This window comes from Elephantulus edwardii, unplaced genomic scaffold, assembly GCF_000299155.1.
Source record: "Elephantulus edwardii isolate Elephantulus edwardi_28Jun2011 unplaced genomic scaffold, EleEdw1.0 scaffold00060, whole genome shotgun sequence".
NCBI classification, from domain to species: domain Eukaryota; kingdom Metazoa; phylum Chordata; class Mammalia; order Macroscelidea; family Macroscelididae; genus Elephantulus; species Elephantulus edwardii.
The window spans coordinates 13084553-13109675 of NW_006399810.1; the positions used below are offsets into that span (position 1 = coordinate 13084553).

Sequence of the window (25123 nt, forward strand, 5' to 3'; positions counted from 1 at the left end):
CCCAGCATGATGTCCCTCTCCAAAGACCTGTCTCTCCTTACATGTCCAATGTCAGACGAAGCCCCCGAATCCTTGCCTCCAAGGAGCAGCCTGGTTTAACCCTCTCTGGGATGAATCTGTTTGTTTTCTTGGAGTAAGTTGAATTTACAGTAACAAACAATATTATTTGTAAGTGTCCTTTAAGCGCTCCCTATTTAAAATCAACCTGATTGCTTTAGGAGAAAAAGCCCAACAACCACCAGGTGCCCTGTCAAAGTAATACCTAAGAACTATAAGACAATGCATCTTATCTGTGGAACCCAGATTTTCTCTGTGCTGAGTAGAGTTCAAATAGAAAACAAAGAAACGCAGCTTCTCAAAGAGTAACGGTTAGAAAACAATCAATGTCACATAAGAAATAACAGTAATAAACCAATTTAACAACAAAACCAGAAACAACCAAATTCTTTGCCATCATGTCAGAACTGCCTTGCAGCAGAGCTCCAGTGGGTTTTCAGAGGCTGTAAATCACATGAGAGGAGACTGTCCACCTTTCCCCCTCAGAGCACAAGGTAGATGTGAACCAGCTGCCTTTTTGTTGTTGTCATGTGCCACTGAGTCATCTGCGACTCATAGTGAACCTATGTACAACAGTGCTGAATACTGCCCTATCCAGAGCCAATCTCATTGTTGCTGGCAGATCTAATCCCACTTCTCCAGTCACTGAGTCAATTAATCTCATCATGGGTCTTCCTCTCCTGTGCTGTCCCTACACACTTCCAAGTACTATGCCCTCCTCCAAGGACTGGTCCCTCCTGGCCATGGACCCAAAGTATGTGAGACGTAGCTTCAAAATCCCTGCCTTCAGGAAGCAGCTTGATTTCACCCCCTCTAGGACAAATCTGTTTGTTCTCCTGGCAGTCCATATATGTTCAGGACTCTTCTCCAGCACCACAACTTGAAGGCACTGATTCTTCTTCTGTCATCCTTAGTCACTGCCTAGCTCTTGGACACACAGCAAGTAATTGTGAAGACCATGGCCTGGATCAGGTGCACCCTGGTTTCCAGATTGACACTGTTGCTCTTCAGAGCAACATAGACTGGCATATTTAATACAGCTACCATAAAACTGGGAGACTTAGTATCAGCTGCACGCAGCCTCTGGCTTCTTGGGGACAGGCAGGTAAGGAAGGCTCTGGCTTGTGGCTTTCTCTGTGCCCCACTGGGGGTCAGCACAGCGGACTTGCCAGATGAATTGGGGGTCTCTGGCCCAGAGTTGGCCAGCATTTGGGCATGTCGGAATGGTAAGATACTGAAGGGCTCTCAGGTCTGTGGCCCTCAGACCTGTTTTTCATTGTTTTTGTTCAAACTGTCTTCTAGGTTGTATAGCCCTGGCATATCCACTTGCCATACAGAGGTAACTTGTGGTCGTTGTGAAGCTGAACACTGTGACAGTGGTATGTCAAATGTGCTAACGGTTACCCATGGTGGACAGTGTTTGGTGGTGCTCCCTGGTTGAAACAAGCCTGGAAGCAGAAGTGGCATCCACTTCCATAAATAGCTTGTCTCTGGAAACCCTATGAACCTGGAGAAAGGATGAAAGTCATGCACACAAGTGTCAAGGACTTTCATTCATAGGGTCATTATGAGTCGCCTACAATTCAATGCACTTAACAACAACAACAACCACCACCACCATAAAATTACTTCAAAGTTATGTGATTCACTTAAAATAGAACTTTCTTTTAAGCTAAATATAATACATACCGTCTCAATAATAACTATTGAGAGCAACCCTCTAGGACAGAGTAACCCTTTCCAGTAGGCTTTCCAAGGTTCTAAGTCTTTACAGAAGCTCTCTTTCTAGTTTTTCCTAGTTATGTAGTACTTTTTTTTTTAAATCGTTGCTCCTGGGTGGGCAGGGAGAAAACTGCAACAATGAATGAATGGAAATCCAAAGTCTCTGTAAATTTTCATTAAAATAAAAAAACGATAAAAAAAATCATTGCTCCTGAATGACACATAGTATTCCACTGTGTGAAATACTTAGGTGATGAGGAGTTTTCTAAGTTCAACTTTTTGAGTAAATGCCAAACTGAACTTAGAAACTCTCTATGACCTAGGTATTTCAGGTATTTCACTACTAGAAATAAACCCCAAAGAAATTAGAACTGAAAAAGAAATGTATTATCTGTACACCAATATTCACAGTAGTGCTATTGCAAGAACCAGGCAAGAACATGGAAACAGGGTGCAACAATGAATGAATGGAATTCCAAAATCTCTGTAGATGTTCATTGAAATGAAAAATAAACAACCTAAATTTAAAAAAAAAAAAGAACATGGAAACAACCTAAATGTTCAACCACAACCGAATGGATTCAGAAACTGTGGTATAGTCACACAATAGAATACTATGCGTCACTCAGGAGCAACAATTTAAAAAAATACTACGTAACTAGGAAAGATTGGAAAGAGAGTATTATGCTGAATGAACTAACTCAAGTCTTTAAAGGACAAAAACAAATAAGGAAAATATAAAAACAAATAAGACCATTATTGTAAAAATAGAAGGATAACTAGTAAAACATGTATGGGGACCCAAGGGGAAAGGAGTGGGAGCAGAGTTGTGAGGATGGGTAGGGATGAAATCACAGGGTTGCACAGGTTGATGGATGGAGGGAGGTGGTGAAGGAAATGGGAAGGATCTGGCGGGGACCTGAAAAGACAGGGTAATGATGGGCAAAGCCCAACGGTGACTAATTTTATAAAACGTAATGCATGGTTCCTTCTCCCTGCAATTTGAGACCGTTAATCATTTTTCCTTCCGTGGAGACTTGAGAGTCACAGCGGCTCTTTCCTTCCTTCTTGCACACTTGTCATGTGTAACACTGCACAGCCCCTGGCGAAGGTGACGTGGGACCCACCCACCATGCAGGGCTCCTCCAGACCTTCTTTTTAATGTATTCCTGGAAGTAAAAAGGTTGAATTTGGGGATGTGTTTATGATTCTGCTATCTTTTTTTAATCATATAATGTGAGACTACTTGTAGCCAAGCATATGGAAGGAATATAAGTCTGTAGGCTCTTCTTGAGATTTTGAGAGAGATTTTGTTTACCAAATTGTTCTACTGTCAGCTTTGAAAGGAAAATGCTGTATCATGTTCACTCATCATCATGAACATACCTAATGTTTCTAATTTTGATTTTATTTTAATACACCTCAAGCAATAACATGTAAATAAAACAATGCATGGGAATGATTGTTGAAACACAATGTGTATGAAGAATAGTATGAAAATCAATATATATATATATATATACTATATTGTAAGCAAACCAGTAAAAAATTTTAAAAAAGGAAGTTTAGTATGGTTGCATGGTATGACATCATTGTACAAAAATCAGTTACACACAGGAATCCAGAATTAAGGTTGCATAGAGAAGTGTACTCGGGGTGGGAGATGGGGGGAAGGGACGTGGGAATTGTATACTAATGAAGGAATTTTTTTTTTTTTCTCTCTTCGGAGGGGGAAGCGAGCTGGTGGGGAGGGGTGGGAAGGGAGAAAATTGCGGCAATGAATGAATGGAAATCCAAAACCTCTGTAAAAAAAAAATAAATAAAAAATAAAAACTTATAATTAAAAAAAAATCAGTTACACTGATAAATAGAATCATTTCTACATACAGCAAAAAGCTGGTATGTAGAATCAATGCTATATACTAGCATCAAAATAATCTATTTCTATGAATTACTAGTAAATATTTTTTAAAAATTGCATTTCTAATAGTCCCCAAATGATGAAATACTTACGGATAAATTGAACAGAAACACACAAAACTTGTACAGTTACTGAAAACTATAAAGTACTCCTAAGAGAATGTAAGAAATTTCTTAAAAAAACAGAGTGATATATGGTTTCTATGAATTAGAAGATTCAGTATTATTAAAGGTCAACTATCTCCATATTAATCTTTATTTTCAGTGTAATAGCCATTAAAAACTCCAGAAAGTTTTGGGTAGAAAAAGAAATCAGATTCAAAATAACTGTTAAAAAGAACACTTCATGGTTTTAAAACTTACCATAAAACATTAATAACAAAGGCGGTGAATTCCTGGCATAAAGACATACAGAACAAAAGCAAAGAATACTAATTCCAGAAACAGATGGACACATAGGGGCAAATTATTTCTGGCAAAGTTGCCAAAGCAACTCAGCAGGACAAAGAAAGAGGTTTTTAATAAAAAGTATGGAACAAATGTATAAACCTAACCTAAATCCACTGCTGTGGAACCAGTTCTGACTCATAGTAACCTTCCTTGGATTTCCAAGGCTGTAAACTTATGGAAGAAGACTGCTCATCTTTCTTTACTGGAGTGGCAAGTGGATTCCAACTGCTGGAACAATTCTACAGCTATATACAAAGCAACCACAATCCTATAATTATACCATATTGTTGTTGTTATGTGCCGTCAAGTCACCTTCGACTCATAATGACCCTACGTACAACAGCCCTAAACCATGCTCTATCCTATGCCAAACTATTTGTCTCTGGTACACCTACTCCCATTACCCCAGTCACTGAATCAATCCATCTCACTGAGGGTCTTCCTCTCTTGCCCTGTCCCTCTACCTTCCCAAGCATGACATCCTTCTCCAAGTACTGGTCTCGCCTTGCAACATGTCCAAAGTATGTCAGACGAAGCTTCAAAATCCTTGCCTCCATGGAGTAGCCTGGCTTCACCCTCTCCAGGATGAACTTGTTTGTTCTCCTAGCAGTCAATGGTATATTCAATACTCTTCAGCACCATAGCTCAAAGGCATCAACTCTCCTTCTACCATCCCTAATCACTGTCCAGCTCTCTGATGCAAAACAAGTGATTGTAAAGACCATGGTCTGTATCAGGCACACCTTAGTCTCCAGACTGACATCACTGCTCTTCTTTGGACAGGTCTCTGACAGCAGACTTTCCCAATTCAGTATGTCTTTAATTTCCTGGCTGTTGGTGCTAAGAGTGTTAATTGTGGAGCCAAGCAATCTAAAGCTATTAACCAATTTCCATCACCTCACCAACCATCATGATGCTCCCAACTGACTCAGTGGTGAGAATCTTTGTTTTCTTGATGTTGAGCTTCAATTCATATTGAAGGCTGAAGTCCTTGAACTTCTGCAGCAAGTGCTTCAGGTCTTCCTCAGTTTCAGGAAGCAGGGTTGTGTAATCTATATGACTCAGATATCAATATATCACAGACCTAAGGTTAAAAGTATAAAAATTCTAGGGAAGAAAATCTTAGTAACATCGAACTAAAATTTTAAAAATCTGCTCTTCAGAAGACACTGTTATGAAATAAAGATTGATATATGCAGAGTGAAAAGTATGCCAAGATGCACTTAAATAGAGAACATGTTAAAATTCTTTATAGCCTGACATTAGGTAACGAACATCCTCTTAGGCTTTGCTGTGTGTATTTCCCAACAAAATAACTTTTAAAAACAACCTAAAAAACTAAGAAAAGGAAATGAATAGATATTTCACTATGGAAAACTGAACAGACAATTGGGAGGAGAAAACATGTGTGACATGAAGTTTATTTCTAACTTAGCCCCACAGGACGATGCAGTTAAATATCTGTGTTAGTGGAGATTAATTAGAAGGTCCTCAAAATTTTTTTTAGCAAATACACATATGCAAACACATGATGCTCAACATTATTAGTTATCATATTGTAACTGATGTGGGATACTGCTACATACGAGAATAAAATGACAAAGTTTGACCATCCCAAATGTTGGTAAGATGTGGAAAAACTGACACCTTCATAAAATATTATGACCACTTTGGTCCAAAAATCAGCCATCTACAAAAAAAGTTAAACCTATAAACATACTACCGTATGACTCAGCCAGTCTGCTGTTGACATTTATCTGGTAAAACAAAACAAAAAACCAATATATATATATGTATAGTATAGCCTCATATATGAATGTTCATAGTCAATTTTTAATAGCCTTATGCTGGAAATAACTCAGCTGTTCAGTGACAAAGAACAAACAGAAAAACAAATGTCATATAACCTTATCGCGGTATGTTACTCAACAATAAAAAAGGGCACACTATGACCTCCCCAACAACATTGGTGAAACACAAAAGAAGTACTGTGAATGAGAGAACACAGAAAAAAAAGAGAGACACTGCACATTTATATGTAATATTCTAGAAGATATAAGTAAGATCTGGAATGACAGAAAGGAGATCTGTGTTTGCCAAGGGACGTACGAATTACAGAGTAAATAAAGACACTTTTTGGGGTGATGGTTTATTATCTTGAGTAGGGTGAAGGGCCTCTGAATGACAAAGGCCACAATTCTAAACTATAAATATGTACACTTATACCTGATAATTATAATTTAAGAGATCTCAAAAATTACAAATAGAATACCTCAATTTCAAGGTCCTGGCGCTTGGGATTATGAATGAAGAAAGTGAAATTTTCTTCCCACACAGGTTCATTGGTTTTATATCGAATCTAAAAGAAAGATTAAAATATTAACTCAGTGATATTTTCTGTGGATATTGAATACATATTCAATGTGTTTGTAAGCTTAGAACAATTTTAATTCCAAGACATATTTCCTGAGCAAGTACCATTATTATATATTAGTTATAGAAAAGGTTCACAAGACTAAGTTTAAAACATTAAGGGTATTAGGAAAATTAACTGTTATGAAATAGCAACTTAGAAATTAATCCCCAAAATAAACATTAAAAATTTAATCTTGGTATGGCCATAGGTCTGTTAGTTTCCTAGTAGTAAACATAATGCTATATACAAAGATGTCTCTTCAGTGCCAACAATTAGAATAAAACAATGGTTTATAACAAAATAATCTCTTAAATATTTTTTTTTTTAATTTTGTGTGAGCTCTGGTGGCCTAGTGGCAAGCTGCACTGCAATGGCAGAGGTACATGGTTCGAAATGCTCTCCTCCAATACCAGTCAGATCCAATTTGACAGAGTACATACACACAAAATAATAAAAATTTTTTTAAACATTTTTTAATCTTATATTGGTTTACTTACAAAGTTCATATACATTGTTTTTCACACCAGATCTTTCCCCTTCCCTTTATCCCACCCTTCCTTCCACCCACCAAATGATCTTTTAAAACATTTTCTCATGTAGTAATAAGAAAATGGAATATACTTTAGTAATAGCAAGTCTCAATATTTTAATGTAATTGTACTTGTCAAATTTCAAGTACTGTTGGTTAATATTTAAGAAATAACTATAGAGTTTGCAAAGGAAATATTTAAATTTATCTCATGAAATAAAGCTAAAGCATAGTCTTTTTTGTTGCTGCTGTTGTTGTGTGCCACTGAATCAGATCCCACTGGCACAGGAGGAGATTGCCCTTCCTTCTCCAGCGAGCATCTGGCAGATTAGAACCATGAGCCTTTGGGATTGAAGCACAGCTTCTTGCCACTAGTCCACCAGAGCTCCCTATTATTTTTTAATGTTAATTTTTTGAAAGCAATACATTTCACATGTTACTAAATTAAGTAGAGATTAAATAAAGATATTAAAAGTAATGGGTTCAATAACTAAACTATAACTCTGTTTATGATCATCATATCTATCTGTTACTTGACATTTCACTCATATGCTGTGCATACTAGAAATGATGAGATCCAGAAACTAGTTATAATAACTTACCTTACTCTCTTGAGCCTTGTGTCCAACCGACATTTGGACAAGAGGATTTGGGTTGCTGTTTATTTTCTTCCCTGACTATCCAAAAACAAACAAACAAATAGGCAAAATAAACAAACATACATTGAGATGAGTTTTACCAATGAAATTATTGGCTTGCATTAACAAACATTTGTATTTACTTCTGATATTTAAGTTACAGATATTTTCTGGGAACAATTAAGTTGGAAAATAATTGTTAATAAGACTCCAAAGCCAAGGTTGTATTGACTATGGGAAACATTAAGAAAACTGTTATTTACACACATTTCAAAAATGTTTAAGTCTTCTGTTTCATAGCAAACTACTTAGGAAACATGTGATATCATGAAAATTCTAATTACAGTTTTTATTACTCAATTTTATTGGGATAACAAAATTAATCAAGTGCAATGAATGGTAACAGGAAAACACACAAGAAAAGATAGATTTAAAAGAAAGTGTAATTCAAACTATTCCTCTGGTCAACATAATAAATACATACTATCAAGTGTCAAAGATAAGAGTTCATGTATTTTTTTAAAACTTGGTATCCTTTTTTCAAACACATAGTTATAGAGTATCAAATCTTGCTTACCAGCTGCTAAGTAATTTCTACTGGAAGAATAAACATCACTTTAGAACCACAAATTGAGTATAAGTAGATAAAAGAGGGAGGAAAAAAACCCAAAACATACCAACAGAAATACAGAAAAACAAAAATCAACAAAGCCCAACCCAAAAAACACCAGAACAAACCAAACCAGTAAAACGCATACTTGAACAGACAATTGGGAGGAGAAAACATGTGTGACATGAGGTTTATTTCTAACTTAGCCCCACAGGATGATGCAGTTAAATATCTGTGTTAGTGGAGATTAATTAGAAGGTCCTCAAAATTTTTTTTTAGTTAAAATACTTTTAAAATCAATCCTCAACTCTGCAGCAATGATAGAAATATGCATAAAAACATATGAATACTGGATAAAGCATGACTAGCTCAGACCTATTGTAATACTCTATTTTCTGGTTCATCTTTTTGATGTCAATGAATTCTGCAAAATGAAATAAATACTGTTAAAAAAATTTCAAGGCTGTAGACTACCGTGACAGACTATTAATCATACCTCAAAAATCTACTTCTTACTTCCCTAAACATCTGATTGACAGCTGGACACGTATCTGCTATAAATGAAGTAGATTTCCAACCTTTCTTTGTGGTTCGGTACGGCCAAGTAAGTTCTGGTCTTAAGAGAAAGGAGCATGACTTCCCACTCTCCTCTCCTCTCTCTCCTCCTCTCCACTGGAACGGACCCGCCATCTGTGACTATGCAATGGGCCTATGGGCTGAGCACAGTGCAGCCACAAGACAGAAACAGTCTGCATTCTCAGTATCATGGAGTGGAAACTATTCATGCTTTTGTCTGCTAGAAAGAAACAAACTTCACTGTGTAAGCTACTGATACTTTTGAGTTTGATATAGAAGATGACTTTGTATAATAATAAATGCTTAATTCATCCCTGAGAGAGATTTACTTACCAATTTTAAGATACATATTTTTTTTTAATTCCTCTGACAACAGGATGAAGCTTATTAATAGATGGCATTATATTCTTGCTTTGGGCTAGAGAGCAATAGTGGTATATCTGTTACTGCCTTAAGTATTTTCCTTAGATTTTCCTTTTATATAGGTGAGTGACATGATAAAAATCTATCATAAATCTAAAATTTATTTCAATGAGAATTAAATTGATGCTACCAATGTTTAACAAATAACTTTTTCATAAGTTGTACATAAAATAATGGTACAGCTTAAAACAGATAGTTTTGGATTCTATGAAATAATGTTAAACATCACTTATAGAAAGTTTTCTAACAAGACACAGTATTCAAAACTCATGAGCACAAGTCAGAGACATATGGAATAAAGAAAACAGGAGGTTTTAAATCAAATGGTCTTGAATTTAAATTTCACTTAATTTTTGGCACTTGCATATTTCATCTATCTGAGCCTGAGCCTAAGACCACTTTGTTATTGGGTTTCAATTAGATAATGTAATAATATTGCAATGAAATACATTTACTGCAGTCACACTGAGCAATATTAAATGCCTTATCTAATTCACTAATAAAGACAATATTATTACTCCCATTTTATGAGTAACAAAACAGAGGGTTGAACATCTTGCTGTTGGTCACAGAGCTTAGTCATTTCTGAGCCTCTGTTAACCAGGAGGCTTTTATGTCTAATAATTTCCATTTATCACATAAGTGGAAGAGAAAGATCCTTTAAGCATCTGGGAGGGGACAGTTACTTCAACACTGTATTAATCAGTGCACCAAAAGAGTCATTCACCACTAAGCTACTCTCTGAACTTCAGTATAGAGTATGCTAGGGTTTGGTAAATAGAAAAAAACAGAATTGGTCATCAATCTCCTAAACTGCTGAAAACTAATGCATCTTTCTAAAGCTGAAACTAGTGAAAACTCTGTATCTTTTGGAGAAGATTTTCTTAAAACAACTGTCTCTAAGACAATCATTTTTTTAAAAGAAATTATCTCCTTCTCCCCATCAAAAACTCAAGGTTGGGGAAAAAAAATCAGAGAAAGAAATTTTAAAAAATGCTATCTCATTGAAAATGTTTAACAATTTAGCTAGAGAATATATGTGAATGTCATTTTTTTCCCCTAGTGTGGAGCTTAGTTTTCAATATACCTCATTTAATACAATTTAAAGCTTCTCAAAAGATTTATCACCCGCACCAGAGGATGAAATGCATAATACTGCACTCAGATGGGCCTGCATATTGGAAGAGGTGATTGTGAGAGCTCACACAAATGCCTTTACATCACAATCTCAAAATGGATTACAATTTGAGATAGGATTCCTATTCTACTAGTTTTATACATTAAAATATAAGTTATTTAAAAACTCCTTAACTTTACTTAAAGCAAGTAAGAAATAAAATGTATTAGTACCTTTAAAAATTTGCCTTCAAATTTGACTAAAATTCTTCTTTGTCTATCGTTCCTGAGTGAAAAAATAAAAATCTATCCAACTAGTCAACTAATTACTCTATAAATATGGAAGGTAATCTAGACCTTTGAGAATTTAATTTGAGAGTCAAGGCATCATCTCTTTCAATATGTTTCATTGACTTTGTGACCTTAATGGAAACTGTATTTGTTTACCTTTAAAGCTTTCTGAACTGCAGCCTTCTTCAAGCCATCAGGGTTAAATTCTAATGGGTTATTCTTTCAAGTCAGAAGAAAATGAATATACCAAGGGTTAATTAAAACATGCAATGAGAATTTATGTAAGGTTAATGACATGAAATTTTATGAGAACCAAAAAACAGACCAACAAAAATGTCTTTAAACTAAAACTACCAAGAAAAATTACACCAAAAACCCCCCACAGTCAGAACCATTTGTAAAACTCTTCTACAAGCCCAAGATTTTAACTTCAGAATATTTAATCTACAAATATCTAAATGTACTTCTTTATCTTCTATAATTGTCCTTCTAAGCTCTCCCTTCCTTGTTCTTTGGGATTTAAAGGACAAAAGAATCAAACATTAGTAAAGAATTCTATTTATTATTCTTTGTGCAAATAAGTACCTAAAAAAAACCAATTGTAATTAAACTAAAGGTTTCATCTAAAGTACAAATACCCTGTTACCCTCAAATCAAATCCTGTAAGAGTAGCTGCTATTTTCATTCCTTCTAAATGTATCTTTTTTCAGTGTAATTGTAATACTATAGTAGAGATAGAACTCATTTTTTGTCTCTCCTTTTTCACGAAGAAAATGTACAAGTTGAGCTACAATATCTTAAACATTTCTGGCTTTAAAGTACTATTATAATGAGTTTTACTTCTTATTTTATTTCTTTTGTTCCTAGCTCATTACTTTTATTTTCTCAAAATGGCAAATTCAGTTGTTCCTAAGATCCTTTCTGGATTAATGTTTAAGATTAATGATTTTAGTATTTTGTTTTCATCAAAGTTAAACAACAAAGTAAATCTTTACTTTCATATTTTAGTTTAAAATTTTTAAAATACAAAACACAAGGTAATAAATAGCCCAGACTTCAGTGCTATGGCAACCTTGGTCAGAGGAGAAGATACTTATCTGGCCAAGCAGTTAATTAATGAGACACTGACACCAGGCCCTCAAGCTAGGGTGGTTGTTAAAGCAGCCCAGTGAGCTTTAAAGAAAATATCTAATCAGTTGAATTAATCTATAGGTAGAGATTGGTCATGGGTTATTTTTAACAGCAGCTTTATAGGTGACACTGACACAGAGTTAGGCTAGAAACTATTCCCTTAAAGAAGGAAGGTCAATCTTCTTCACATATTCTAAGAAGCTTAGTGCTCAGAACCTTTCTCAAAAGTCAAATTTTAAGAAAGATATGGCTTATACTAAATAAATATTATTCTTACATGCATCATTCAAGTGAAGTAAAGAGAGAGGCTGTGGTGTGTGATTACGGTGTGAGGCAGGGCACAGTTGCACAAGTCTTTGGCGTCAGACAAATCACAGTCGATTCATATACTGCTGCAGTAGATGTGCAGTGGTGAGGCTTGGTGAAAGTCCCTTTACCTTTCAACTTTGATCTGTGCACCATAAGCAGAGGCAGCAACAAAAAAACCCCCACACTCAATGCTGCTGAGTCAATTCAAACTCAGAGACACACTACGGGGCAGGAAAGAATCGTCCCATGGGTTCCCAGTCCATAGGTCTTTACAGAAGCTGACTGCCATAGCCTTCTTCCAGGGACTGGCTAGTGGGGTTGAACCCACGACCTTTTAGGTTAGTCACCTGTGATTGTTTCTTTTAACAGAAATAAAAAATAACTTATACTTTCACAAGGCACATACAATCCTGATACCTAAGGATCTAAATAACAGTTGCTGTTATATTTGGTTATTAATGTATGATATTGGTGGTGTTGTTGTCGTGTACCGTTGAGGAGGAACTGACCCATAAGTGACCCTCTGTCAGGTTTTCATAAGCAACTGATTTCACAGGAGGAGATCGCCCATCCTTCTCCCAGCTAGTGCCCTGGAACAGCATGCCTTCAGGATTGCAGTGTGGCTTCCTGCCACTACGCCACCACACACACATTAATGTATAGAGACCACATAATTAAAAACTACAGCACTTTATTCTAGGATGGAGCAGAGAGGAGGGTTCAAGAATGTAGTGTAGGATGACACTACCAGTGTTCAAACTTCAGTTCTGTTACTATTCATGTGGTCTTGAGTCTGGAATCTATTAATTTAGACTCTGTTTCCTTTTCTATAAAATGATGTTCTGAAGGTTAGATGGATTAATACATGTAGATCCTTAAAACTCTCTCTTGCTATTGGAAGGTGTTCAAGAAATGTTATCTATCACGATTATTTATAAAAGTCCAAGATTGTAAAGCTGGCAGCCATGAGTCATAGGATATTATTTTTTAAGTCTGAAACTCAATTCCAAAATTTGATCAAAAGGAGCACAGAAGATGTAAGAGTTCAAATTCTAAAGAGAATATTTCCAGGATGGGAGAAATTAAGACTTTCCTGTGAGGTTCATGAGCAGTAACACACTCATGAAGTTGTAAATTAAAAGTGCTTTAGAGATGGCAGGAAATAAGAAAGCAATAGGCCTGGCTATCATCCAAAAATCACTAGAATTAGCAATTATCTCAGATTTTGGAATAAAATGAAGAAGGTTCTGATCTATACTATGAATTTTCTACACTGAAAATGAATGGGTAAAAAAACCAACCAAACAAAAAACCCAATTTTCTCACATTTACTTTATTTTGAGTAATGCATATATTCTAATAATAAAGCATCACATCTGATTTTCACAATGCAGAAGAAAAATGAATTTTTATAACCCAGAAATGTTACATTAAATATTCTCAAGTAATAAAAAAACCACTGGACCAATTGGCAGCATCAGGATGGATGGCGAAGAGATTGAGATTGTACACAGCTTTAGTTTGCTTGGCTCCACAGTCAACACCAGTAGGCAGGAAATTAAAAGGCGCATTGCCATGGGAAAGTCAGCTGTTTAGGGACCTCTCCAAAGTACTGAAGAGCAATGGTGTCTCTCTGGAGACTAAGGTGCATTTGATACAGGCCATGGTCTTCACAATTACTTGTTATGCATCAGAGAGTTGGACAATGACCAAGGAGGATAGAAGGAGAATTGATGCCTTTGAGCTGTGGTGCTGGAGAAGAGTATTGAAAGTACCATGGACTGCCAGGAAAACAAAGAGATACATCCTGGAAAGGGTTAAACCGGGTGGCTCCTTGGAGGCAAGGATTCTGAGGCTCCGTCTTACATACTTTGGACATGTTGTGAGGAGAGATAGGTCCTTGGAGAAGGACATCATGCTTGGGAGGGTGGAGGGATGGCACAGGAGGGGAAGGCCCTCTATGAGGTGGACTGATTCAGTGACTGGGATAATCGGGATGGCAGTGTCAGAGACACTGCGATTGGCGCAGGACAGAGCAGAGTTTAGGGCTGTTGTACATAGGGTCAATATGAGTCGCAAGCGACTCAACGGCACATAACAAAAACAAGCAATTAAAAACAAGCTTGTGGTTCAAATCCACACTGTTCTGTAAGGGAAGGATGGGTAACTCCTTCTGTGTGATGTTCTGCCTCTGAAAATCTGCAGGAGGGTCAGCTATGAGATGGTTCCAACTCAGTGGTACACAATAACAATTAAAAACCATGACACAAGGTTAAAGAGCCTCCCTTTAAGTGAAGTAGTTATATTATGGGGAATAGACACTTCGAAAATTATCAGAGATAAAGAAACACAATTTATGCAGAAGAATTATATTGTCATCTTTATCAGCTTATGGTGGAATCTGATATGAAGAAATATCTAAAGGAGAAAGTTACTTTCTTTAAAAAGGATACAAAACAGTTGTTATTATGTCTCTCTGACTTCCTTTTGCCTTTTAAAATCACTTTATGTAGGTGTAAGTAGGAAGTCAGGAGAGGAAGATGATCAATTGTTATTGGTATGACTCTGAACAGCTCACCCAACATTTTTATTTTTCTCATCTATGAAGTAGGGCAAAGTACCTCTTCTTCAATTTTTGCCTCCACCCTTTTTGTGCTAATAAAAATATACTGAGTGCATATGGCAATTCTTTGGAAACAGAATGGAAAGCAATTTTAAAAAATGCAAAGCACTCTCTCATTACTGCACCTGGGCTTCCAACACATTCAGTTTGGACTGTCTTCCTGCTCAGAATTTGCATTTTCACCCCAAAGATGAATAAGAATCCACATTTTTGACAAGAACTCCAGGTGAATTCTTAAGGATTGCCAGTCATTTTTATGCATATATAATGAATCAGGTTGAATTATTGTATTAGACTCTAGGGCTTAATGAACTTTAAAAATCTCATTAATTAATACATTATATATGAAGGATAGTTTTCCACATCAATGACACTAAGCCGTTGGCTATTTTTTTTTAGCCCAATATAAGAGAAAATAATTACACACTAGAAGCATCAAGAACTACCTTATATCAAGGTGACAGAGCATAAAACAAAGGAGCAATGAGATCAAAATCAGCTCCTAAAGAAAGGTTGGGAAAAGCTTAATTATCCACTCCAGGGGATAGTTACATTTCTTAAAAGCTGCCATATCCTGGAGAAAGCACGTTTTCAGGGTGAACCTCATCTCTCCATGAGCCTACCCCTACTTATGACTGATAGTTTCCTTGTACACAGGGCTTTAAAGGAAGCCTGTCATGTGCCAGATAAGAGCAGTCTGAGTTCTGACACTATGGCTCCAAGAAAGTTATATGAACTCTTACAGGGAAGTGTTTACATCTCACACTGAAATAATCACAGAAAATAAAATTTTAATAATCATGTCTTCATTATTTTTTTCCTTAGAAAAGTTTTTATTTTTCCCCCATGGTCTAGGAGCAGTTTAGGAATCTAAGGCTTCTTTATAATGACTCACTAAACTTGTTCACCTCACCCTCAGACATACTCACAATGTTACAGTAGTGTTAGGGTCTCAAAAAACAAGCACAAAAGAAAATACACAGTGAGTTAAAACCATGCAGGAAAATAAAAATCAGCATGCAAGTCATTCCACCACAGAGTAGGTTGTATTAGAAGTTCTAGTCCACATTTCGGGCAGTTGCCATTAAAAACAGAAAGAAAGAAAGAACACTGGAGAACTCACAAATAGTGCTCTATAGACTGAGGTAGTGTTCTCACAAAATACTAGTCCCGATGCTCTCCTCTCTTTTAAGTAGCCACACCCAAAGCTTCCCTCGTAGATACTCTTAGAAAAGTGAAAAACGGAAGGAGAAAGCAAAGAATGATGGGCTGTGGTAAATGAATGCACAAAAACACTACTAAACAGGAGTGCAAAGGGAGAGGCAAAGAATTCCACAACAACTCACAGTGAAAATCCAATCAGCACGTGATACCGTTTTAAAATATATTCCCTAACAGGGCAGTGGTTTTGCAAAAATTCTTTGCCTCTGACAGCCATACTTACTTCATGCACAAAGTGCTCTTTTAATAGGTTAATCAAGTCACTTTTGTTTTTTGCTTATGTGACATTTTTTAAAATTTCAATTTAATTTGGCAAAATACACAGATGCAAAGAGAGACTTAATCCTTTCTTGTCAATTTACCAGTACTATTCTTTATACCCTCAAGTATTTAACAAGTTTACTTCCAAGAGGCATTATAGAAAACTCTACAGCAAACATCACTGTGGTTAAAGCCAGAAAGTGATACAATACAAACTATTCTGTAGGAAGTTTAAATAATAATGCCTTGACTTTAATTATTTCAATTGAAGCTATACAGGTAAAGTCACAGACCTCAGTCTGGAAGATTGGCCAAAAAGTTAAATAACAGAACTGTTAGAACTGAGGAAATTTAAAACCAGTCAAGAAAACATCAATGAAAGAAACAGCAAAATTATACACAACATATTTTTCTGTAAGCATGAAGAAAAGAAATGATCAATTACATTTTAATTATTAATGTATTAAGTAAAAGGTACAATGAACCAAGTGTATTTCATTTCAAATACTCAGGTTTCCTTCAAAGTTCAATAATATACAATTTTTAAGACATGAATGAGTCTAAATGTGCATATTCATGAGATTATTCCATGTTAACGTGACTCTGTATTTGAGAATAATTAGTATGCAACATTAATACTATGCAGTCTAAGATGTAGCAGTAGAAGCTGTGTAGAGCAAGAATCTGTCAGACAAGGAAAAAATCAAATCTTTTTCATTAAAAAAGAAAGATATAAAAGTGGTAAAACTTGTGCAACAATGAATTAATGGAAATCCAAGTTTTCTGTAATCTTATTAAAATATTAATAAAAAATTCTAAAAAAAAAAAAGTGGTAAAACTGCATGCAGTCAAAGGCATAAAATTGTTGAGACCTGGAACAACAAAGCTGAGGTTTGGTTTACACAAGGTTCACTGTGTATAAGGGGCTGCGTCAAATGCTTCTTTGCATTCTTGTCCATTTCATCAAGTAAAAGAAATACACAAAAAAATGACAAAGTTTTACTATACATGAAGAATTATGCAATGGATGGTCGTTGGAGAGGGAAAAAATTTCTCTATGTGATGGTAGTAATCTTTCTCTCAATAAAACTGACAGGCACAATGAAATAACATGAATTAACACCTGTGTAAACAAACAACCATATGCTGCTGTTGTTGCTGGGTGCCCCTGAGTTGACTACAACTCACAGCAACCCTATGAACAACTGCTCTGAAGCAAATAGGCATTCAAAATGGTATTAAAAATTAAAATGAAAAAAATTAAAATGATAACATTTTAATGTCTAAGGCTCAGAATACATGTACAAGAGGGTTTTTCCACATCTCTCTAATTTTTATTTTATTTATTTTTTTTTACATCTCTCTAATTTTATTTTCACCTACTTTATGCTCTAGAAACTAAGTTCCAGAAATTCATTCATTATTGTGGTACAGTTAGCATGAACTGTTTCATTGTACTCTTCCAAATAATATAAATTTCCATCTTTAGGCAGCTAATTTTTAAGTGCAATTTGCTACAGACTATCTTCTTCTCCTAACTACTTTTCTCCTTCCTTATACTGGAGATTTCTTCATAAAACATGTTGGAATAAAGATAATTCTGAAAATTCTAAATAATGAAAATTTCTAAGCATAAAAACATACTTATGAAAAAATTGCAAACTGAAAATCTCTACACTGCTACTTCGTTGGTCTGGAAATGAACATGAAAACACAGACAAGAACAGTGATACTGTTGTTGAATAAAGCAGTGGTTTTCAAGCAAGATTTGCTACACGGAAACAAGCACTCAAAATTTTTTACCATTATAGTACTTACTGGAAGATTCCTGGCTGAATCTAAATACAAGATAAGCAACGCTGAAGAAAGACCATCATTGGCTTGGTCCTTGTCAGCTTTGATGTCTGTTAGCACCTAAAAGTAATGGAGCGAAAAACAAAACCTCTCAGTAGACCTATTTCTGCAAAACTTGGACTTTTTTTACTATATTATGCCTGTTAAGCTCAAGAACATGAGAAATGTGGAGAAATGAGCCTCCATATAATGCAATACAAAGAGAGTAACTAATCAAGAAATATCTTTTAAATGACAAGACTTATTACCAAGAAGTCAATTTAATGACACACAAGGTAATCTGTGGCTCTCAAAATGTCCTATATTCTTACAAGCACAAAATTTGAAGCTTCTATAAACCAAATGTGAGTACTTATGTCATTTATTAAAAAGTATCATTACCTTTAATATATGTTTGATTCTAATGTGGTGTCTTATTGAAAAATACTCCACATTGTTGCTGTAAAATTTTTATTACAACATGACTTCAAAGAGTCCAGTCTTCACTGTAGGAGTTCTGCTGGTGTCATCCAAACAAACCTGTGTTGCTGACCCAAAGGTAGTGCCTCTCTAGTGGTTCAAATTTATCAGGAGCTCATAGGGAGAAAGCACTAACCTCCCCCATGTGACATATAACCTCCAGAAAACCCAATGGAGGGGTGGAGACGAGTTAGTTCTGACTCAAGGCAATGAGTCTGTTGTGGTTTTTTTTTTGTTTGTTTTTAAAAAAAATCTTAATTAATGGCAATGGTTTGGTTATCAAAACAAAGGGAAAAGCCCCCCAAAACCAAACACTTCACAGTACCTTATCAAGATCTGAAGCATTTGGCATTAATGTGAGCCATTCCAGTTTCAAGTGAAGCTTTCCTTTGGAAACCTCATCCAGAGTAAACCACTGAAGAGAAAAGAATGTTTAAATTAAGCAAAAGTTCTCCTGCATCCAAAATGAAAATTCAGTCTTTCCAAATGCCAGGAGTTGCTCACTGTGAAACAGCAACTGTTCTTAACTAATGTGGAAGGACTGGGTCTTGCTGCTCTTACATCTATTGTCTTTTTCTTTTTGTCTTCCTTGAAGTGTCCTTTTTAAACTTTTTATTGTGACTTAAGGAGAAACTTACAGAATACATCAGTTTCCATGCATAAACATAATGTTGCATGACACTGACTGCAATCCAATGTATCTATAATCCATTCTTGCTATATTTAATTCAACCTTTCCCACTTGCTCCCTGTGCTTCCCATTTCCACCAATCTTGTGTTCTATCCCTCCTGAATTTATACTCCTTAAATGCCTGGTGACTTTGTTTGAAAATTATAATGCTAACTAGCAACACTGTGCAATAATACAGCACTTTCTGCTTGCTAGAAACTACTACATACTTTTTATATAGTACATAGCTACTAGATATTATATATATATATGTCATTTATAGATATAGATATAAAATGACATATATATATGTCATTCCAGTAGAACAATAATCCTATGAAGTATTATTATGTCTATTCTAAAGATTGAAAAACTTAGCTAAATTTTAAAATTCAAATGTCTTCAATCTCTCATCTATATGTAGGCTTTAATGGGACTAACAGCCAAGAAAAAAAGAAATTGTTGACTCCAAATATTTTATTATAAAAAAAACAAACATATTCATTTCTCTTCATCATTAATAATTGACTAAATAATTGAAAACCATATGGTTATTTCAGAAATTAAAGATGATTCAGAAATTCATAAGAATGCCATGAAGGCAAAGATTTTACCTATTTCGTTCAACACTGTATATTCAATATTCAGTACATAACAGACATAGTACATTGTACTATTTTCTCTATTAACTCATACTATAATTCAACTATCTGTTATTTATTAGCTATGCACCTCAATTCCTGTGAGAGCGCGCACGCGCGCGCACACACACACACACACACACACACACATCCCATCCAAAACAAAGAGATTTTTATTGTTTTGTAACCATAAAATTTTCTAGTATATGATATTCATAAATACTATCTGATTTGATTCTTAAACTTTGTGCACCTTGCTTTTACTAAGAGACCTAGGTTTCTATTATTGGCAAAGCAACTGTTCCATTCCTTGAGCATGAACTACAATTCTTCCATTATTTAAGGAGGATGACAGCGATGGTCAGATTCCAGACTCTTCCAGCACACATTGGCATGCCATTAGTGTCTACCACACAGACCAACACTGAACGAAAACTTACCTCATCTAAAAGGCGCTCCTTTTCAACTTCAATCAGATCAATCATAAGACTACAGAAAAGAATACAGTAATTTTAGGAGACAGAAGAACTGACACAAACGTAAGCATCAGTCTATGAAAAAGTATTACAGGAATACACCAAGATGCTATACCATTGATCAAGAAACAGATTCTTCTTCCAAAAGCGATCTCGAGTTCACACACTCAGTAGATGTAAACAGAGGTGAGGAAAAGAACAGGGTCAAGCTTCAGTGACATCAGAGATCTCAGTTTAGCCCAGCTGAGGTTAGAAATAGAAGCAAAACTTCCCTATAAGGCAGCTATGTACAGTGTGTCAAAGATGTTTTAAAGTATTTCACCCCTCCTGCTGCCCTGCTCTCCCTGGGTAACATCATCTATTGCCATCATTGACATGGCATCAGTTGTTTGCATACAGTGACTTAGCACTCTGATCTCCACTGCAGGCTTTAAACCTGAGCTCAAGCTCAGCTTTCCTCTGCCCTGGACGCATGATCCCTCACTTCTATGTCTCAGTGGAAGCCCACTTTCTTTTTAAACAAGCGTTCTGCTCAGATACAGTTCCAAAGAATAGCACCACCCCCACAGAGGCCAAAAGCCTGAAATTCATCCTCACTTTCTCTTGACTAAGATGAGATGATTATACTCTCTATTTTTTCGTGTAGCCTCCCTCTTCTCTGTTCCTGCAATTTAGGTCTCAATTTAGATCCTCATAATTTCCTAATCCAATCCAAGAGTTCCTAATGGTGCCCTGGTCCTCAGTCTTCATCCCTTCAAATCCAGTCTACATACTGATTTTACGTGAAGGCAAACATGATCCTATTACTTCTCTACTTAAAATTTTTTAATTGCTCCTTGTTATGTCACCTTTGAATAAATTCTGACATCATAAGTAAAAACACAAGGCCATTACTGATGAGGCCTACACCTTTTCATTGTTGTTTTCCCTTCTTTTTAGTCACACATAGAAAAATTGAATTCAGTTAAATAATAAATTCAATTGATAATAATGGAAGTCAGTTGAATAATAAATACCAGGCATAAATGTATCTTATGTTTTCATTTTTGTCTATATTAGATGCTCAATTAAAGTAAAAAAAAAATATTTCCCACTGTATATGTGCAATTACTCAGTCCAAAAAAAACCTAACTCAGTGATTTAAAGATAGGTGATCATTGTACAAACAGTAAAAAAATCCATTTTCATGTTTTGTAACAGAGCTGTCCTGTAAAACTCTCTGTGATAAAGTATACTTCGAGGGGAGCTCTGGTGGCCTAGTGGCAAGGAGCTGCAACTACAATCCCAGAGGCAAACGGTTCGAATCCACCAGATGCTCTGCCGGGGAAGGAGGGACAATCTCCTCCTGTACCAGTCAGATCTGATTTGACGGTACATGCACACAAAAATAATAAAATTTAAAAAAAAAAAGTATACTTCGCTGCACTGTCAATATAAACACTAGCCACTAGCTCTAGGGGCTTAATGGTAAGGAACTGGCTACCAATGCAAAGGTAGGTGGTTTGGTACAACCAGCTGTTCCTTGGGAGAAAAACAGGCAATCTCCTCCCATGCAATTTACTGCCTCTGAAATCCTGCTGCAGAGTCAGCTGTGGGTTAGTTCTGACAACAGTACTCAACAAAAGCCACATGTTTAGGAGCACCAGTGGCTCAGAGGATTAAGCATTCTGATGCTAACCAAAAAGTAGGTGGTTCAAATGAGGAACCTGCTTCCATAAAGGGCATCTTGGAAATGCGATGGGCAGGACAGTTCCGGTTTGCCCTTGAAGGTCACTATGAATTGGCAACCACTCGAGGGCAGTGAGTTATGATTTTAGTCACATGTTGGACAAATCTACTACAAAGGGTATCTTTAAAATGTATTTTAAAAAAAGATACAACTCTGGAGACTAAGGTGTACCTGATTCAAGTCATGGTACTTTTTTAAGAAAATTTTTTATTTTGTTATTTTAACAGAAGTTTACAGAAAAGTCAGATTTTCATTCATTCATTGTTGCACATTTTAATCCATCCCTCCTTTCCCCGGTTCACTTTTTTTTAAAAAAAATTCATTCACTGTTGCAAGGTCATGATATTTACTGTCACTTCTAACACATGAAAAAGCTAGACAATGAAGACAAGGAAGAAATGATACATTTGAATTATGGTGTTGGCAAGGAATACTGAATATATTATACAGACTTTCAGAAGAATGAACAAATCTGCCTTGAAACAAGTACAGCTAGAACACTCCAAAAAGGGAAGGTGGTGAGACTTTATCTGATACACTTTTGACCTATTATGAGTAGGAGTGAGTCTCTGAAGTACATCATGCTCAGTAGAGTGAAGAGTCAGTGAAAAAGAGGAATAACGTCTCTCTGCTCGTCGATTCAGTCTGCCCTTTCTTCTTGTGCAGCCTCAGCCGCATCCCACAGACACAATGGTGAAAGTCAGAGTAAATGGATTTGGCCATATTAGACGCCTGGTCACCAGAGCTGCTTTTAACTCTGCCAAAGTCAATGCTGTTGCCATCAATGACCTCTTCATTGACCTCAACCACATGGTCTATATGTTCCAGTATGATTCCACCATGGCAAATTCACTGGCACTGTCAAGGCTGAGAATGGCAAGCTGGTCATCAATAGGAAAGTCACCACTATATTAAGGAGCGAGATCTCACCAACATCAAGTGGGGTGATGCTGGTGCTGAGTATGCTGTGGCGCCAACTGGTGTCTTCACTATCTTGGAGAAGGCTGAAGCTCACTTGAAGGGTAGTGCCAAACGAGTAATCATCTCTGCTCCTTCTGCCGATGCCCCCATGTTTGTGATATGCGTGAACCATGAAAAGTATGATAACACTCAAGATTGCCAGCAATGCCTCCTGCAACACCAGCTGCTTGACCGCCCAGTCAACATCATCCACGACAACTTTGGAACCACAGAGTAACTCATGACCACAGTCCATGTCCCAGAAGATTGTGGATGACCCACCCCTGTAGAAAGCTGTGGCTTGATGGCCGTGGAGCTGCCCATGCATCTACTCGTGCTGCCAAGGCTGTGGACAAGGTCATCCCCAAGCTGAATGGGAAACTTGCTGGCTTGGCTTTCTGTGTCCCCACCCCTAATGTGTCAGTTGTGGATCTGATGTGCCATTTGGAGAAAGCTGCCAAATATGATGACGTCAAGAAAGTAGTAAAGCAGGCATCAGAAGGGCCCCTCAAGGGCATCCTGGGATACGCTGAAGAACAGGTTGTCTCCTGTGATTTTAACAGTGACAGCCAGTCTTCTACCTTTGATGCTGGGGCTGGCATTGCCCTGAACGACCACTTTGTCAGACTTATTTCCTGGTACAACAATGAATTTGGTTACAGCAACCAGGTGGTCAACCTTATGGTTCACCTGGTCTCCAATGAGTAAGAGCCCCTTGGATCACCAGCCCCAGCAATAGCAATAACAGAGAGAGACCTTCAGCTGCTGGGGAGTCCTTGCCCCAACTTGATCCCCCCCCCAACTGAGAATCTCATATCCTTGACACAGTTTCCAGTCCCCTGAGAAAGGGGAGGAGCTAGAGAGCCCATCTTGTCATGTACCATCAGTACACAGTACTGAATCAAAAAAAAAAAGAGGAAGAACCTCCCTCAATGCCCTGGACTGACACAGGAGCTGCAAAAACAGGCTGACACACAACAATGATCTGAGGACAGCACAGGACTGGGCAGGGCTTCCTCCTGCTGCTTAGACTAATATTTAAAGGAAATGTAACCCAGCAACAATAGCCAAGTCAACAGGACAGCAAACAACAAATGCTGGTGAGGCTGTGGAGACACTGGAACCCTTATTCACTGCTGGCATGAATGTAAAATGATAAAGCCTCTACGGAAAGTGGTTGGGTGCTTTCTCCAAAAGTTGAAAATAGAAATATCATTTGACGCAGCAATTCCACTATTGGGAATATATCCTAAAGAAACTAGAGCCATGACTCAAACAGATGTATGAATATCCATGCTTATTGCTACATTATTCACAAGAGCAAGAAGACAGAAAAAACCCAAGTGCCCATCAACAAACTAATGGACAGAAAAACTATGGTATATTCACACAATGGAATATTACCCAGCACTAAAAACAATGAACTAATAAAACATTACACAAGATAGATGACCCTGGAGAACACTGTGTTGAATGAAATGTCTCAGTCACAAAAGGATAAATCTTCCTTCTGGACAGTTCTTCCCTTCCTTAAGTGGTACTATGTAGTATTTGTCCTTTTGTGACTGAGAACACCAGCAAGAAGCAGAAGAACTGTCCAGAAGGAATTTAGGATTAGGCATGATATGTATGACAACAATCTAAAACAAGGGGGGCCTGCAAGAGGGCTGGGAGGGGCAGAAAATATGCAACAGAAAAAAGACTGAAAACATTTCTGATGTTAAAAAAAAACCCAACCAGAAAGGAAAAAAAAAAGGAAACTTAATTTATGTAAAAGGTATGCCAAATGACAACAAACAGACAGACAGACAGATGTGTGGCTACTGAGCACGTGAAATGTGGCTAGCACAACTAAGTAAACAAATAATTTCCTTATAATGAATTTAATTTCAACAGCCACACGTGGTCAAATGCTATGATTATAGACCATACAGACCAAGAAGCTTTCCTTTTCTACCGTAAATATTTTTACAGGATAATCATGTTTTAATAAATATAAGGTGAGGCAGATGAATATAAACAGATTTTTATAGTTATAATA

The 25123-nt window shown here is 36.6% G+C and overlaps 1 protein-coding gene across 1 annotated transcript in view; it reads right to left on the minus strand.

Annotated features, from left to right (window-relative positions):
• The window catches only part of LOC102865910 (extended synaptotagmin-2-like), a 183440-nt gene that overhangs the window by 31528 nt on the left and 126789 nt on the right, over window positions 1-25123 (minus strand). The window contains exons 11-15 of the mRNA XM_006887662.1: window positions 20358-20406; window positions 18932-19021; window positions 18112-18207; window positions 7697-7771; window positions 6422-6508 (exon numbers count right to left, since the gene is read on the minus strand). Coding sequence (XP_006887724.1) covers window positions 6422-6508; window positions 7697-7771; window positions 18112-18207; window positions 18932-19021; window positions 20358-20406 — 397 coding nt within the window. The remainder of the gene's footprint in view (window positions 1-6421; window positions 6509-7696; window positions 7772-18111; window positions 18208-18931; window positions 19022-20357; window positions 20407-25123) is intronic.